General features: G+C 39.3%; 1 protein-coding gene across 1 annotated transcript in view; it reads left to right on the top strand.

The window, feature by feature from the left end:
• Positions 1 to 17,407, top strand: part of MATN2 (matrilin 2) — a 45,860-nt gene that overhangs the window by 24,522 nt on the left and 3,931 nt on the right. The window contains 10 exon segments of the mRNA XM_044424320.1: positions 3,232 to 3,354; positions 7,509 to 7,631; positions 8,127 to 8,313; positions 8,910 to 9,091; positions 9,348 to 9,470; positions 10,123 to 10,245; positions 11,084 to 11,206; positions 14,177 to 14,590; positions 15,887 to 16,039; positions 16,621 to 16,683. Coding sequence (XP_044280255.1) covers positions 3,232 to 3,354; positions 7,509 to 7,631; positions 8,127 to 8,313; positions 8,910 to 9,091; positions 9,348 to 9,470; positions 10,123 to 10,245; positions 11,084 to 11,206; positions 14,177 to 14,590; positions 15,887 to 16,039; positions 16,621 to 16,683 — 1,614 coding nt within the window.

The following is a 17,407-nucleotide window of genomic DNA, read 5'->3' as shown; positions in this document are numbered from 1 at the left end:
TACTCCTTTAACTTTGTCATGCAATGGGCTAAGTGTCTCTCTAACATGTACTCAAAATATATACTCAAAGAGTGTAGGCTGTGAGGATCCCTTCAAGGTGACAGCACTTGGACTACTTCAGGTCTCAATCCTTAGACATAGGAAGGGGTTGAGGATGGCCAATACCTTCTTCCTACAAAAGTTAATTATTACTGGGAGTGCAATCATTCCTTTGATAGTTCCCTTCCATATACCTTCATGTTATCGATCATCTTTTTCTCTCTCTTCTTCCAAGTCCTCTGGTGTTTATAAAGCTGTAACTTTCCTTCAGGCTGTTTGGACTTTTCTGCTTTTCCAGTTTCATCTTTACTTGCCTCGACTGTACTTGATTTTAAACAGAAAGGATGGGCAGAAAGCCAGGTCACCTCTTTCCCTTTCTTAAGTTCATTACATTTGCCTTATTATTTTTAGCAATATGCTCCTCAAAATCCTTTTTGGCATCCTTCACTTCTGCTTGCTTTTCCATGGTGGAAGTTTATGTTCCTTTTTGTTCACCTCACCTGGGTAAGACTTTACCCTGCTAAGTTTCTTGAACCTGGTTGTTAACACTGGTGAACTCTTTAACTTTGTGCTACCTTTCCTGATTTGCAGTATACATTATAGCTCTGTTTCTATTATTGCAGTTTTGAGTAATTCCCTACAGATTTTACCCTTTTGAGTTTTCCTTTCAGCTTCTTTTAGGATTATACTGACATAACTGTAAGATATCCAAGAATCCAGACATCACAAATAACTTTTGAAAAAATAGTTGAATTAATATCCAGTCCTTCATACTCACTAGGGGGACCCGTCGTTAGCGCAAGGATAAACTGGCAGTTCAGGAGCAGCTGGAAACACACAGAAACACTCATTTCCAAAATGGCCCAGTTCCATAGCGCTTGCAAAAAAAAAAAATCTGATGAGTGATCCTGATCCAGAAGCAAGCATTTCTGCTTGTTCCAGGATTGCTTTTAGAAGCACTAGCTTTCTGTTGCTTGACCAATGCATTTTACTTACATAATAAATTGAGCAGGAGTACCATAGCAGTATTGGTTTCTGCCTTCTGCCTTTTATCTTTTTCTACTAGCTATTTTTAAATATGCACATTAAGGTGTCAAAACAAGGGAGGCTTTCTCGTTTCTGGAATGGGGCATGGCCATGGAGCTTGCATAAGTGAGCTCTGGCCACCTTTTCCATTCCAAAAACAACTGTCTGTGCTCATTTCAGGGTGCCTGTAAGAAGCATTAAATCTTTGCTGGTCAGGCACTGGACCCTCCTTGTGCAATGTAATCAGCAGGAGAGGCCTATTCCACAATGGTCCTGTTGGATACTGCCCTTCGTTACTCAGACTGGTACAGAACACTTTACTGGTACCTCTGTTTTTAAAACTTTAGCAATAATCAGTGCATGATCATCACCACTAGTGGATTGTTTATTGTAGTGTGGGTTTTCACATTTTCCCTTGTATAATTGCCTTTTATGTCTGTTTATGAGTGAACTCATGGGAAAAGAGGGACTAAGCTAAGTGGTATTTACTACAGTGAACAAAAATATCAGCCAACAATACTTGACTGTGTAGGATGTTAAATTTGGAAATATTCCTAAAAATGGCTATGCATTATTAAGCCAGAACCAACATTAGAGTGTTGTGGAGAAGAGTTATCTCAAAAAGAGACATAGTTTGCAGAGATTTTTAGTTGCATTTGTAATACATTGCAGAGTAAAGATTAATAAGTCAGAGTGCTATCTCTTCTCTCTCTCTCCTTCCATGTATTGTTTTTTCTTGTTATTCAGATATAAAATTATTTACTTCTGTTATGAAGATACTATAAAATTGGGGTTGCTTAATGGACAGCTCATTTTTGTGGCCAGGGTAGCAAAACAGCTTACACATCAAGTTAAGTCATGGGAATTGGCCTCCATGGCTTGGACTGGCAGCCATTTTTCATACTCAAGCTGCAAACATGGCCTGGTGTGTAAACATGGTGATGGTGGGTTGGTAGTATGGATAAGAAACCACCCACAAACCATGGGCTGCTTTAGCATTGTGAGCAGTTTGACAACAACCCACTCTTACCTGGTTCATTAACACTGCAAGCCATTCAAATTGCAGCTTGAATATGCAAAATTCATATGTATATGAAGATGCATGGATCAGTACTTGCCAGGGTAATTGTGAAAACCAGTTGTATCTGGCAAACACTGCCATTGTTATGTTACCTGCTTTTGCCTTGTATATCTCACGAAACCCAATAACCTAATTCAGCAGGCACTTATTTTCCCTGTTTCTGAAGAAGTGCCCTCTTTTGTAATTTAAGCAATGTTTGGTGTGACACAGTTTATAAGAACCTCTATGGTAGCTGTAGGTTTTTTATCTGCAGCAAATAGCAACTCGTAAGAGTACATTCAGTTGGGGAAAATGGTGCAGCAAAAGCATTTGTTTAAAAAACAAATGGACACTCTATCCAGCACTGTAGCCCCAACCAAAATCACCTTCTCTAAGTTGCTTTGTGATTAAAATTATGCAGGAAATCCAGTCATGGAACCCCTGATGTACCATTTGGTTTGGCCTCAAAAATGATTCGCGCAAGCAAACATGCACAGAAATCACAGAAGGATTGTATGTATGGAGTATGAACTCATGAAATACTCTGTTCCTGAAGAAACAAACTAGAGGCTGTTTGACAATCATAAATGGCTCCATGAGTACAGCATTAAAATAATAAAGGATGTTAACTAGCAAAAGTATAATAGAACAGCTTGTTTGGAAAGGCTATTTTTCCCTTTCTCTTCTTTCCCCCGTATCAGGCTTTTTCCCTCCCAAGCAAAGCATTTTGCTCTGTGCTAGATGAGCCAGAGTATAGAGAAATGTACACACATATCAGCACACATATAAACACATGTATCAGCTGGACCTCTCAGTTACCCCGTCTCGTAAGATAGAATCCAGGCTTCAAGCCTTAACTAATTTCTTTTGGACCAGTATGCTGTGGTCTCTGCTATTGAGATTACTTTGGGGTGATTTGTTTAAAATTGGGCCAAATGGCAGTAAAATGCACAAGATACAGTCTGCCAATTTTATGTAAAGTTTAAGATGAAGTGACCACTCACAACAGTAATTGCTGATTGCTTTTACTGGCTTTTTAATAGCTGGCTGTTATTGCTAACAATTGCATTACTTTCTCGTCCATTAACTAACATATTATTGTTCAGGAATAGACCACTGTGCTGAGTCCAACCACGGGTGTGAGCAACTATGCCTGAATACCAGGGAGTCTTTCATTTGTCAGTGTTCTGAAGGATTCATAATTAATGAAGATCTGAAGACATGTTCACGTAAGTCTCTTGATTCAGGCACTGCATAGAATTAACCAGAGAAAACAGGATGTTGCTTGAAATTGGAGAAAAGCCCAGAAATATAATAGTTACTCTTTCATATCCATAGCTAAAACAGTCAGTTGGAAATGAGGTATAAACAACCAGAAACCAGGTTTCATAGTTCCAAAGGATAGGTTAGCCTTAAAAACGAAAGTGGTATTTTCTGTTACTTTCCTGATTTTCAGCCGTAGAAAGAATCTTCTAGCATTATCAGTATAAGTCTTAAACCCAACTTGAAACAACTGGTTGGCAAATGCAATTCTAGAACGCTTGCTACCTAATGAAGTGGTAGGAGGACCTGTACTGCAAACTGCAGAATGTTGCTCCCAAATATTAAGAATAGAGAACTAGAACAGTAGAAAATATGCTGCACTTGAAGCTTTTTCCCTACTATTTTTTACAAGATTTTTACTTGCTGCAGCATTCAAAACTCATATCCCTTGCTGTAGTCTAAAGTAATAACCTGCCATGCCACCTCATTTTGTTTTACATCATAGACCTAGAAACATAGTACATGTATGAGGTTCTATTTTATAGAAATACTCTACTCTGTCCTCTATTTCTTTGTTGTCTGTCTGAGCTCTGCAAAGCTTCATTGGATAATACATTCGCATCCCACTTTTCTTTAGCAAGATTTATGGGGTTTCCTGTCATTTGACACCAACAACAACCTCTGAGGCCCAAAACCAGCAGTGAGCTTGAAAAGTAGGAATTTGTACCCAGTATTACATGCACATTGTCTGTTTGAAACTATGTTAACCAAAAATAGTTTTAACGATCTACCAATGGAAGAAACTGGCCCGAAACCAACAGTGCGCTTGAAAGATAAGTAGGATTTTGCATCCAGTGTTACACATGCATTATATTTGATTGATAACCAAAACTGGTTTTTATCAATCTACCAATGGAAAAGTTCCTTTGTGGATAATAGGAAAAATGTTTACTCTTCTTAATGTTTGATTTTCCTCCAGGCAGCAATTGATATTTCCAGGCAGACTTCTAAATTTATATGTTTATTGCTGGATATTTTATTTCTGTATGTTAAACTTAATCTTATGGTTATTCCTCTTTTTACTTGCCCCACTTCATCTAGAAATGGGATCTCTTCTTTTTGTGTTTCCTGTTGAGTTCCTAAAAATCACCTAGGTGCTATCATTTAATTGACATGAAAGACTGGTTTGCATATAATGGCCCTCCAAAAGTCCAAGTACAACCTCAGTCTTCAGTATTGCCCTATCCCTTCTCCTCCTGAAGCTTGTGAATATTTTTCCAATTCCCCATGAAAGTTTTCTCCATGTTCTCAAAGCATATGCATTTTCTTTATATTTTTCAAATTACACATTCACTTTTCAAATCTTTTTCTAAGTTAAATCATTCATGTGCTAGAGTTCTCTAATATATGCCATGGCTGCTGGTTCTTTTTATTTTTTATGCACACTTTGTATGAACTTTAATCACAAATTTCAGAAAATATGGCTATCTGTGTTTAACTGTATTCCAGTTTGTGTTCAGGATTGGATGGTGCAGATTTAATAAATGTACTTTAAAATAGGAACTAAATAACTTTCTCTCCTTATCATTTCTTCATACCAGCACTTTCAATCAATCTTGGAAACAAACTTGTAGCCAAGACAAATCAAATAAAATAGAATGTGTTGGAAACTTTGGAGGCTTTGAGGATAAATTCACTCAAATTCACTCTGAACTTGACACCATTAAGGGCTTCAGAGAGGCTTTTTAGTTGCCTAGTCTTAAAAAAAATGTCCAGATTGTATATTTTGTTTGTCTGGGTTTAACTGCTTGATGAGATTCGTCTCATCCTCTACATTTTATGGAACAGTGCCTTACCATGCTTATAATTAATATTTTTTAACCTTGGTATAGTTTATTTTAGTATGTTAGAACCAATTTTTGTGAGTGAAAGCTGAATGGAAATTTAAAACAAACAAAAATAAAAAGGGGCATCCTGGCCGCAGAATTTTACACAATTTGCAGCTTCCAAGGACAATTTGCAAGGACAGTTCCAGTCTGGACGTAATAAGGGCATAAATGATTATGGCAAGATCTAACATTAGGAAAAAGAGTTGTGGGTGGCATACCACCTGAAACTAGAAATAGGTGTCCTTTTTTACTGCTGTCATCTGTGTATCCAATGTGAGTCCTGGGTCACACAGAATGCTTAAATGATCTCCTTATGATCATTTAAGGAGAGGACAACTTTATCCAGAAACAAATGACAAAGCAAATGAGTCAGACAACCCACCTACTAACATTACTTCATTTCTGTTTGGATTAAGTTTCAGCTTTAAAAAATCATAAATCAAAGTAGTGTTCCCTTTGAGGTTTGGGAGAAGCATCTGCCCATATGAAAAACTGAATCCAAACTGAAATATCATCTCCTTCTCTCCCTTTCAGAAAGAGTCTGACACCAAACTCAGGGTGGCTCTTACTGGCTGAGGACTAGATGGCAGGAATTATGGACACTTTTTAAGTGGTCCACTCACTTTGCCTGTTTTCTCCTTACAGGGTCAAAGAACTCCTCCTCCATCTCATCCCCACCCAGTTCTGAAATGTCTCCTCTCCTTTTCTAAGGTGGGCTGGTTTAAAAACTTTTAAACCAGCCCACCTTAGAAAACTTATAGATACTCAAAACTTATAGTCTGAGTATCTTAACTTGACAACCTAGAAACTATAAGGTCATCTTGATGAATCTGAGGAGATTATAACTTGAAAGGACTGTGCCCCCTCTGTACAGGACCAACAATGGTAAAAAAAAAGTGTAAACCCAGCCATTGTTTTTCTTTCCACTTTAGTTACATTCTGTATTGCAAAGGCTAAATCTCTAGAAGCCTTCCTTGTCTTCTAGGGCTTCTAGAACCACCCCTTTCATTTCCCTTCTCTTCTTTTGTTGCTTACTTGTAAGATAGTACATCCTGTTGGGTAGAGCTCTATCTTCCTATTCCAGTGGTGGCGAACCTATGGCCTGCGTGGTACAGCGGGCACGCAGAGCCCTCTCTGTCAGCACACAAGCCAAGTCGCCCCAGCAGCCGCGCATTGGATAACAGTGCACATAGGGGCCATGTGCATACTCAGAAAGGAGAAGTGGTGCCAGGCAATAATGTCACAAGCCGTGACACATTAGCCGCGACTCATCCGAGCTTTTGCATGGCTGGTCAGTGCACTGCCAAGAATAAATATATATGTGCTTGGACTGGCTGTTTTCAGGTTTTACTGCAGTGTTGGCACTTTGCAATAAATAAGTGGGTTTTGGGTTGCAGTTTGGGCACTAGGTCTTTAAAAGGTTCGCCATCACTAGATTAGAGTTAGAAAAACAAGGTGTCCTGGTATGATTTTGATGTTTGGAATATGTTTAGAATAGGAAGAAACGATGAGCTGTGCAGGAAAAGCTACTCAAGGAAGGCTTTTTCAAAATTGCCCTCTTTTTAATGGAACTTTAGCCCTATCTTAGGGTTAGGGGTGTGCACCAGGGTAAGGTTAGGGTTAGAAAAAAGAGGTATCCTGGCATGATTTTGATGGTTGGAATGTTTAGAATGGGCAGAAATGATGAGCTGTGCAGAAAAAGCTACTCAAGGAAGGCTTTTTCAAAATTGCCCCTTTCAATGGAACTGGGTAGGGTTAGGCCAGTGGTGGCAAACCTATTGCACATGTGCCACAGTGGGCACACACAGCCCGCTCTATCAGCATGCGAGCCAAGTCGCCCCAGCATTGCCCTGGCAGCCAAGCTTCAGATAACAGCGCACATAGGGATCATGCGCATGCTTGGAAAGGAGTAGTGGCACCAGGCAATGATGTCATGTGCCGCGACTCATTAGTTGTAACTCGTCTGAGCTTTCGCATGGCCAGTCAGTGCTCTGTGAAGGATATATATATATTTGCTTGAACTGGCTGTGAATTTGTTTTCTAAACTAAAACCTCAGTTTTCAGGTTTTATTGCAGTTTTGGCACTTTGCAATAAATCAGTGGGTTTTGGGTTGCAGTTTAGGCACTCGGTCTCTAAAAGGTTCACCATCACTGTCCTATTCTACATTGAACGGCATATGCAGAGTTAATGGTATAAAAAATAAATAATATTTACAATCTTACACCCTTAGGAGTGGACTATTGTTTGCTGAGTGACCATGGCTGTGAACATTTGTGTGTGAATAGTGAAAAATCCTACATCTGCCAGTGCTTTGAAGGATACGTGCTGCACAGTGATGGGAAAAGCTGTAAACGTAAATTTGATTTTTTCCAACCAAGTTAATTTGTTTCCATAGGCATTAATCCTTAAATGTGCATTATATACTCTAGATCAGTATTATAAGCTGTAGATAGTAATGTAGCTACTACTATAAATTAAATTCCCTATGGGAGAGAAACGCTTTCATACTTGACTAAATGTAAATATTTGACTCTACACCCAGGGAGTCCCATGTGAGGCTATTTGGTATGTCATATAAATTTAATAAATAAATTGTTCACTCTACTATCCCCAAGCACTCTTGTGAAGTAGGATGATACATGGTAATGTGGATCCTGAATCAAACTTAAGATTTATTTATTTACTAAACTGATATACCACCCAGTTGGCAATTTGCAATCATGAAAAATCTTGAGGAAGAAACAGTGAATTGAGCAGTGAATTTTTCGGTCTTTACATTGCTCTTTTAAAATATTGTTCATGTGTTATAAATGCATGTTACAAAACAAAATATTTTGGGACTTTTCAGGTAGAGATGTCTGTAAATCAGTGAACCATGGATGTGAGCACCTTTGTGTCAGTGATGGCCATTCCTATATCTGCGAGTGCCCTGAGGGATTCATACTGAGGGAAGATGGGAAAACCTGCAGAAGTAAGCAAGAATTCCTTAAATGGCCTGTTGATTCTAAAGGCTGTGGTTTCAGAGACTGGGAGTGGTATTTCAGCACTTCCCTCACTGCAGCTCAGGTGTGTGGTATACTTTAGCTCATCTTTGTCTACTCAGCTAAGGGGTGTGGTTGGTAGGTAAAGGACGAGTGAAGAGTGTAAGATTATTTAGCTGCATTCCATGGCAAAGGCATGGGTATCCAGGTGTGGGGAGATATAGTAATTGTCATTTCCTTTCCTTCCTCGCATGATTCCAGTCTATAGCAACCAGCTTGCACATGGGAAGTGGCTTTGGACCCACTGATCATTGCCAGTTTCAAAAAGACTGACAACCTCTGGATGAGGAAGTGCATGCTACTTATGAGGATGCTTGCAGCTTCTGAGCCTTCTTGATATTAGTCAACTAGGAAGGTGCAAGGGAACTAGCTTTCTGGCTTTATTCTGCCAACTGGTAGCCCACCAACTGACCATATTTCAAATTTGCAGTGACAAAAATGTTGAGTCAATTGCCTGTGAATATGTTACTCATGCTAATAAGAGATTAAAACCCTACAGAACTGACATTGAAGAATGCTCTGCTATTTATCTTGACAGTTACATGAAAGTCAGATGTTGATTTAATTGTGTTTACTCTTTGCAGTATTAGTCTTTCTTTGCATTAGTTTTATTATAGCAAAGCGTATGAATTAATTAAAATATCCTCAGATAAAGACCTCTGCAAATCAGTTGATCATGGCTGTGAGCACTTGTGCATCAACAGTGATTACTCCTATATCTGCAAGTGCCATGAGGGATTTATATTAAGGGATGATGGGAAGACCTGCAGAAGTAAGTGGTTTGATCTTTTATCAGAAGGTAGTGCATGCTTTAATGTGTTGCATGCATAGAAAAGGTTTTTTTGTGTTTGGTTTGTAAGTCATAGAAACATAGAAACAGAGTGAGTCAGAAGGGGCTTTCCGGACCATCTGGTCAGACCTCCGGCACCAGCCGGCTCCACTCACGTCATCCAGAGATGCACAACGTAATTGGACAGGATAAAAATACCCAAATAAATAAATAAATAAACTCCCTTACCTGTTCTCAGATCAAGATATCTGCAATTCCATTGAGCATGGATGTGAACATATCTGTGTTAATAATGATGATTCATACACTTGCAAATGCCATGGAGGATTTATATTAAGGGATGATGGGAAGACCTGCAGAAGTAAGTGATTTGATTTGTGCCACTCAGTCAATTCAATTCTGTATCTGTTTATTTAGACTATTTTAACTTGTAGAAATTCATATCTGGCTAAGAAGTAATGCTAATTAACTAAGTGCTAAGTAAATGCACCTGCTCAAGCCTCAGGCTGAAGTGCTCCCCTTTAACACCTCATCCATTATGCTTCAGGGAGTGTGACTGGGACTGGTACATACACTTCTGAATTTCAAGCAGAATTTCTTCTATGATCAGTTAACTTTCATCTCTGTTTTCATTGTTAATGTTCTTCGGTAGATTCATGGGGGAATGAAAATCATCCATAAGTACTGAACATAATACCATATCCTTTCTAACCTCCTCTACCTTCCACTGAACAGGGTTTTTCTCAGCAATCTATCTAACACCCTTACCATCAAAAGCACAAGCAACTTCATTTCAAGATCAGTTTTAAACTTCCCTCCATTCAAAGGGGAATTGTCAGAGAGACATAGACACATTTGAGTGTAGTGATCATCCAGTTTCCTTACCAGCAAAAGCACAAACAAGGAATCATGGAAAGACATGCAGAAGTAACCAGATTAATCGTTATCATTCTTGTTCTTATGTCTTGCATCTGGAGAAGTTTTAACTGGAAACTTCCCTTAACTATTCTCAGATCAAGATGTCTGCAAGTTCATTGACCATGGATGTGAACATGTCTGTGTTAATCATGATGATTCATATACCTGCCAATGCCATGAGGGATTTATATTAATGGAAGATGGGAAAACATGTAGAAGTAAGTAAATTGAATTCCCTGTCCCAAATCAATTTAATTGTCTATCTGTTTATTTGTAAGATTGTTTTTGCGTGTACAAGTACAGGCCTGGCTCAGAAAGAATGCTAATCTGCAATTTCATATGATGTAAACAAGACCACCTATGCTTCAAGCTCAAGCATTTCCCCTTTCCCACTCCTCCAGTGTATACCAGAAGGAGTTTGGAAATGAATTATCCACTTCTGAGTTTCAAACAGAATTCCTTCTCTGAACTGTTCCCAGTTCATCTCTATTTTTTCTGTTAATGTTATTCAGTAGATCAACAGAAAAGAAATAAATTCAGAAGATTCATACAGAATATAGATAGTACCACCACTAGGGACTTGTCAGTAATTCTCCAATTCCTTTAAAGGCAAAAGTATAACAAGCACTACTGGAGGCCCTCAAGTAAAGGCAAACACTTGAGCGTAGCAATTTCTCTAATTCTCTTCCCATCGAAAGCACAAGCAACATTTCAAGAGCATGTCAGAAGCATTGAGAAATACTGCAGCATCTTTCCTTTCTCCTTGTTGCTCTTCCAGGATATAAAGCCATGGTTTAAAGAAGGAGATAAGGTTGAAAACCATAGTTTCCCTATCTCTGGTTTAGGGCAAGGAGTGAATTCTGTTGGTTAGCTGGAAAGCTGGATAGAGTTAGGAAGATTAGCAAAGCTTTAGACAGGTATTCAGATAGATGCTTTCCCTCAACCAGCAGGCACTGGCTGCTAGGTTAAATGCTGTGAAACACCTGACTGCTTTGTAATCGTTATACTTAAATACATTTTCATATACTCTAATGATGAATTTTAATCTTTTTTCAGGTAAAGACCCTTGCAAGTCTGTCATGCATGGCTGTGAACATATTTGCATGAATAACAATAATTCATACATCTGCAAATGCCATGAGGGATACATACTGGAAGAGAACAGGAAGACATGCAGAAGTAAGCCACTCTTTTTTTCTTTGATTTGTAAAAGGAATGCATCCAACATGCAAAAGTACTATAAAGTCAAAGGTCATAACAATATACTTTAAAGATGGAAAATATATCTAGAATATGCTGAGTCTCCTGGAAAGCAATACAGTGACGAAAGATGAATAGTTTTCTTTGTAAACCAATAAACAGCTGTAATTCTTGCTCAAGCACTGGGCAATTCTAACAGCTGGGTTCAAGTACCTTCTCAGTTTCTAGTGTTTCAACACTGCATGCCCCAACCTTACTCTACTTCAAGTCACACATTCTTCCTTCTTATTAAACATTTTAACATTTCTCCTAAAGGAGGATAAATATGCCTTCCACATTCAAGATGGGGCTTTCTTTTGTTCGCCAGGAGCTAGCTAGAGGATTCACTACTCGTATTTGTTTAATTTGGATGGAAAATGAATAAAAGGAGTTTCCTGCTAATAAACCTCATGTATACCTTAGAATATACAAGAATAGAACTACATGTCAACCTATTTAAGTTTACATACTTTTAAGATAGTTTGCTTTTCAGAATCAAGGACTGATTCAGAAGTGGGTTACAGAATATTCCCCAGGAGATATGCCCCAATATGGTTTGCTATACCTACAAATTGGGTGAAGTATGGCAAGGAATATCATGGCACTGCCTTAAAGTGACACCTAAGACTGATTACCAGAACCAATACCATGCTGATGCATATGCTTGTAACCACATGATCAAGGAGCAAGAGCAGTGATAGACAATATTCAGAGGTCCATAGCAAGGATGCACAAGAACATTTGGAGGTGATAGAGCAGCTTATAAGGGTCTCCTGTCCTGCAGAGAAATCTGCAGGTGGTAGATATGCCATGACATGATTGTCTTTCCCTCAAAGAAGTCCTGCAGACAGTTCTCCTTGCCCTTAGTATATTGTTGCATGCAAGCTTTGGTGTGCAGATGTGCAGACAGTTTTCTATAATGTTAGGAAATGGGAAGTGTTATTTCTAGTTGCAGAAGTAGCAGACTTCAGTTGATGTATGCTAGCAGGGGAAAGAATGCTCTAATGGGGATTGAGATGGTTAGGTGTTGCACAGCAAAGCTCTCTCAGCAGCAGAAGAGATAATAGGTAATTTTGAGGTATGATATGTTGTATTTTCTCTCTGAATATAACTTTTCATACATGGAGATGCACTATGATGGTGTGAAAATAAAGATGGGTTTTGCTTTCTTGTGGTGAGGGTTTGGTAAGATGCACGCATGTGAGCGTACAGACTGCAGTGATATCCATGGGGATGTATTTCCTGGCAGGGAGCAGGGCAGGAGACTGTCCTTGATGCTGATTGAAAGGGCTGGGGGGAAACAGAAGAGTGAGAAAGCTTGAAAGTGGACTGGTGAGCAGCAGAGTGCTGGGAGCAGAGGACCTGAACAAGAAGTTCGAAGCAGGGAATGGCAGGGAAGGGGGGATTCTCGTATCAATGAGATAAGGAAGATGGGGGCAGAGGGAGGGAGGGGGGATGATGAGCCAGGGCATTTTGGTGCCAAGAGTGGGTGGGGGGAGGTGGGTGTCCAGCAGAGTGGATGTGTTCTCAGGGGCAGTGTGAGTGTGCTCATGGGAATTTCCTGAAGCATGTTGAAACTGGGACAGCAATACAAGGGAGGGAGATGAGGGAGCATGTGGGGTGAGGCTGGGAAAGGGAGTCAGAGCAGGTTGCAGAGAAGTGGGTATCATGGATTGACAGATGAACTTCTGGGCCTTGGTGGGAAGGCAGGGCTGTGCAGGAAGATGCTGCATGAGGTGGGGGTGTGGGAAACAAGAAGACACTGGCTACAGGCATGAGGGAGACAATGGCGGTCACACGAGCTGTCTGTGGGAATGAATACATTAAGGGAACACCAGTTTGACATGTTTGAGGTCCCTGCACAAAGTCAAGGCTCAGTAGATCTTCAGTGAGGGAAAGCAGAGGAGGGGGTGTGGGTAAAGAGGCCTACAAAGTGGAGAAGGATTGCAACAGAAAAAGGTACTTTCCATGGGAAGATCCAGTCATTAACAGGCATCTTTGGCCAAAGGATGAGGCAGAGGTACAGAAAAATAGATGGGACAAGAGGAGGGACAGGAGTGTGACAGATACCTGGACATATTCTACATGAACCAACCCACTCGTGTGGGTGCAACATCCTTCTGTATCCACTGAAAAAAGGTGACTTGTGCGGATTGTGGGCTGTAAAACTTTCGGCTACAAAACCCAATACAGATGCTGTCTAACCCTGTACATGCACAAATGAGGGAAAAAAGCATAGTCTCTGTTCCTTACTTTTTATCCTCATCTCTAATACGCTTTACAACAGGCATTGTATAGTAAAAATGCCTGACAGAACTCCACAAAAAGCATCAACGCATAGGTACTCAAACAGCGGGTACCAGGGAATGTCTGTTGCCATCAACAAACAAATTCACATGGTGCCTTCCTTGTTCATACCACTTCAGACTGCAGATGAAGGAACTTCATTTTTTAATGCTTTGCCCTGCAAACAAAAATTCTCCATACATGTAGGAAACTAGTACATCAGGGAAAAATATGAATCTGTTCTTCACTGCACAGTATAGTTTCTCCCCATTTGTACTGTTGTTCCTGTTATGCCTCTGCAAACAGGTGTGGTGGGGGTGGAGGGGCAGAAGGCTGAAGGGGCTTTTTTTCTTATGGGATAATGCCACATTATGTGCAAATGTATGTAACCGAGTTCTGCTGACACCACTTAATACCACTCTCTGCTGTGTCTGTTTTCTCTGTTATGAATAAAAACTTATCTGATTTCTAGTATATATTCTTTTAATTAACTATCTGTCAATACGTGGCATGTAGAATGGAGTACTTATTTAACCTTATGTTACACTAGAAGATTATTTTCTCCTGCTCTTGATCCTATTATGTTCTTTCATTGGTTCTTCCTTTTGTTTTTTATTTTAACAGGATGTGATGAAGGCCCCATTGATCTAGTGTTTGTGATAGATGGATCAAAAAGTCTAGGAGAAAATAACTTTGAAATTGTAAAGGAATTTGTCCTGGGAATCTTGGACTCCCTTACAATATCTCCTAAATCTGCACGAGTTGGTTTGCTGCAATATTCTACTCAGGTCCGCACAGAATTTACACTGAAACAATTCAGCACAGCCAAAGACATGAAGAAAGCTGTGTCCCAAATGAAATATATGGGGAAAGGCTCCATGACTGGGCTTGCCCTGAAGCAAATGACTGAGAGAAGCTTCACTGAAGCAGAAGGAGGCAGACACTCTTCAGCAAAAGTACCCAGAGTGTCTATTGTGTTTACAGATGGACGTGCCCAGGATGAAGTTTCTGAATGGGCTACTAAAGCAAAGCAAAGAGGTATGATGGAAGTTTGCTTAGAACTTAAGACCACCTGCTAAAGTGCTGGTTACTAGTATGTTTTTACATTCTTCTGATCAAAAGTTTGTTGCACTAGAGGAATCATCCTACAAAGTCTCGCATGTTGAAATAACTCCGTGCATAGTTACTATGGAATTTGCTACCATAAGATATGATGAATACTATCTTTGATGGCTTTAAAAGGGGATCAGACAAATTTGGGGAAGCTAAAGCTATCAATGGCTACTAATCATGACAGCCAAGTATTACCTCCAATATCAGAGGCAATATACTTCTCAGTACCAGTTTATGAACAAAACAAAAGAGAGTGCTCTTGTATTCATGTCCTGCTTGCAGACTTTCCATAGGCTTCTGGTTGGTCCTAATGGGAAAAGAATAGTTGACCAAATAAGCCTTTCATCCAATCCCAAAATCAGCACCAGGAGGGGACAGTTTGCACCAAGAAGCATCTGTGGGTTGCTCAACTCTCATCCCACCTGCCATTTTTTCACTGCAAGAAGCAGGAGGCTGGGATATTTTCTCCTGCAGCTTTTCAGACATATTTGTAAGGCTAAACTTGTCTAGAATCTTGCAAAGGAAACTAGGTCGGAGTGGCAAAATGGAGCAGGAAGGCCATGAGCAGGGGATACATGAAGCATATTTTGATTGGAGTGTCGCTGCTCATATTTGTATGGAATATGTGGTTAGATTCTGAATCACCTGAAAAGCATTGTGTTAAAGATGATGTCAAGTAATTTAAAATTGGTAATCTTAAAGGATCCATGATGACTCATTCAGATATTAAAATAATCAGTTATGAGCGTACATGAGTGAACATTGCTCTCTATGTCAATGTTCAAAAGCTTAGAACTTTTGGTTAAAATTCTGAAATCTGAATGAATATGATAATGATGATGTGTAATGACTAAATATAGAATGTAAACAAAGACAACCACACACAACCAACTGAACTGGCATAAGGGATATGAAAAGCATTGCATATTGGCTTCAATCCAGAGAAAGATAATTATGTTTTAAATGACTGTTACCAGGAATAACTTGTTTGATTAATTTTATAAACACTTAAATACAACTAACATCCTTTGTAGTGGAGCCTTTATATTATTTTGTTTGTTTTGCTTTGCTTTTAAAAGTAGGACTTACTCCTATCAGCCCTAACCAGCTTAGTCAATGGTAAGGGCTGATGGGAGTTATAGGCCAAAACAAAGCCTTGATATTATATTGTTTATAATGAAAATGGTATTTTTGTGGGTTTTTTTGTTGATTTGTTTTCAGGAATCACCATATATGCCATTGGAATAGGGAAAGCAATTGAGGAAGAATTGAGAGAAATTGCTTCTGATCCTCCAGCCAAACATCTTTTCTATGCTGAGGATTTCAGTGCCATGGGAGAGATTACTGAAAAACTCCAAAAAAGAATATGTGACGGTATTAAGCATCACATAGTATTCTAGTACAAGAAAAACAGAATGAACAGTAATGGAAATAGAAATTGGGCAGTCTGGCCATTTGCCCGGAACATCTGCAAAATCACAGGGATGTTTGTAAAATATGATGGGCAATAATCCACTGAGAGGCAAAATATTTCAAGTGTTTATCACTTTGGAGAAATAGAACTTTATTCTAAGTCCTAGAACATATAGAATCATGTGCACTATTTCTGCCAGCTTGTGAAACCATGTATGAAATGTACAGTTAAAAATGCTCAACACCCTGCCTTTCCTATGTTGAGCAGTAACATTGCAGTACTGTTGAAAAACACTGATCTATTCCTTCAGGAACATTGAGTGGAAATGCAGTAATTTATGGCTTTCCATTTTCCAAACAAGCAAGCCAAAACTGCAGCAGGGAGAGGGAGACAAGTTGGTCCTGATGCAGTGTCCCCTGAGATACCCATTGGAAGACTGAGGTGGGGGGTGAAAAACCCCACTGTCAGCCCATTGTTATCATGATGGTGCTGATTTCTGCAAAACTGATGCCTTATTTTAATTATACCAAATGTTTTTCAGGTCTGAAGTACCACCAGGATTTACCAGCAGGTGTGGATCATTCGTTGAATTCACTTTCTGAAGGTTTGAGATTCTCAGTTTGTATGTTATCTTCCAACTTCATCTGGTTCTTCATTAAGTTTTTCTACATTCTAGGTGTGTCCACATGTCACACAAAGCCATGGTGGGTTAATTAATATCCAGGACTTAATAGTGTGTGGCCATTTTGCATATTCAGGTTGCAGCTTTGTTGTGCTGTGCACACATGCTAAGGACAGATTCTTGGCACGGCTTGCAAACTACCTAAAACCTGTTATCTGTTTAAGGGTTGTGGGTAGTTTGTTAACCATGCTAACAACCCGCTCTTGCCTGTAGCTTGAATAGACAAACATTTACCAGCATGCACCACAGTCAACCAAGGTTTATTTAAACCATGATTATGTGGGCTAGGTCTCTGTCTTTTCCACCAAAAGTAATACTGAGGTGAGTCCATATTTTTATCTACATAAATCCACACATAATACACATGGAAGCCTTCTTGCACTTCCTTACTGGATTAATATTTGTCATTTGTCATGATTCAACTTTAAACCTATTCTTCACTGCTGAAAACCACAATCTAAACATATTATAAATTCTATCTATTATCTCAGTAGTTCTGGATTAATCTAATACCTTGCATAAAAAAGCAAACTCTGTTTTTCCACTTTAGGAATATTCTGTCCTCATGTTGTCCTATGTTTTCTTTCATTAAACACATATATACACAGAATTGGTGAAGACTGGATTGCAATAAGGAACAGGAAAG

Source organism: Varanus komodoensis, unplaced genomic scaffold (genome assembly GCF_004798865.1).
Source record: "Varanus komodoensis strain SLA01 unplaced genomic scaffold, ASM479886v1 scaffold14_1, whole genome shotgun sequence".
Taxonomy (NCBI): Eukaryota; Metazoa; Chordata; class Lepidosauria; order Squamata; family Varanidae; genus Varanus; species Varanus komodoensis.
Note: the sequence above shows the minus strand (reverse complement) of the source record. Positions and strands in the feature narration are given on the sequence as shown.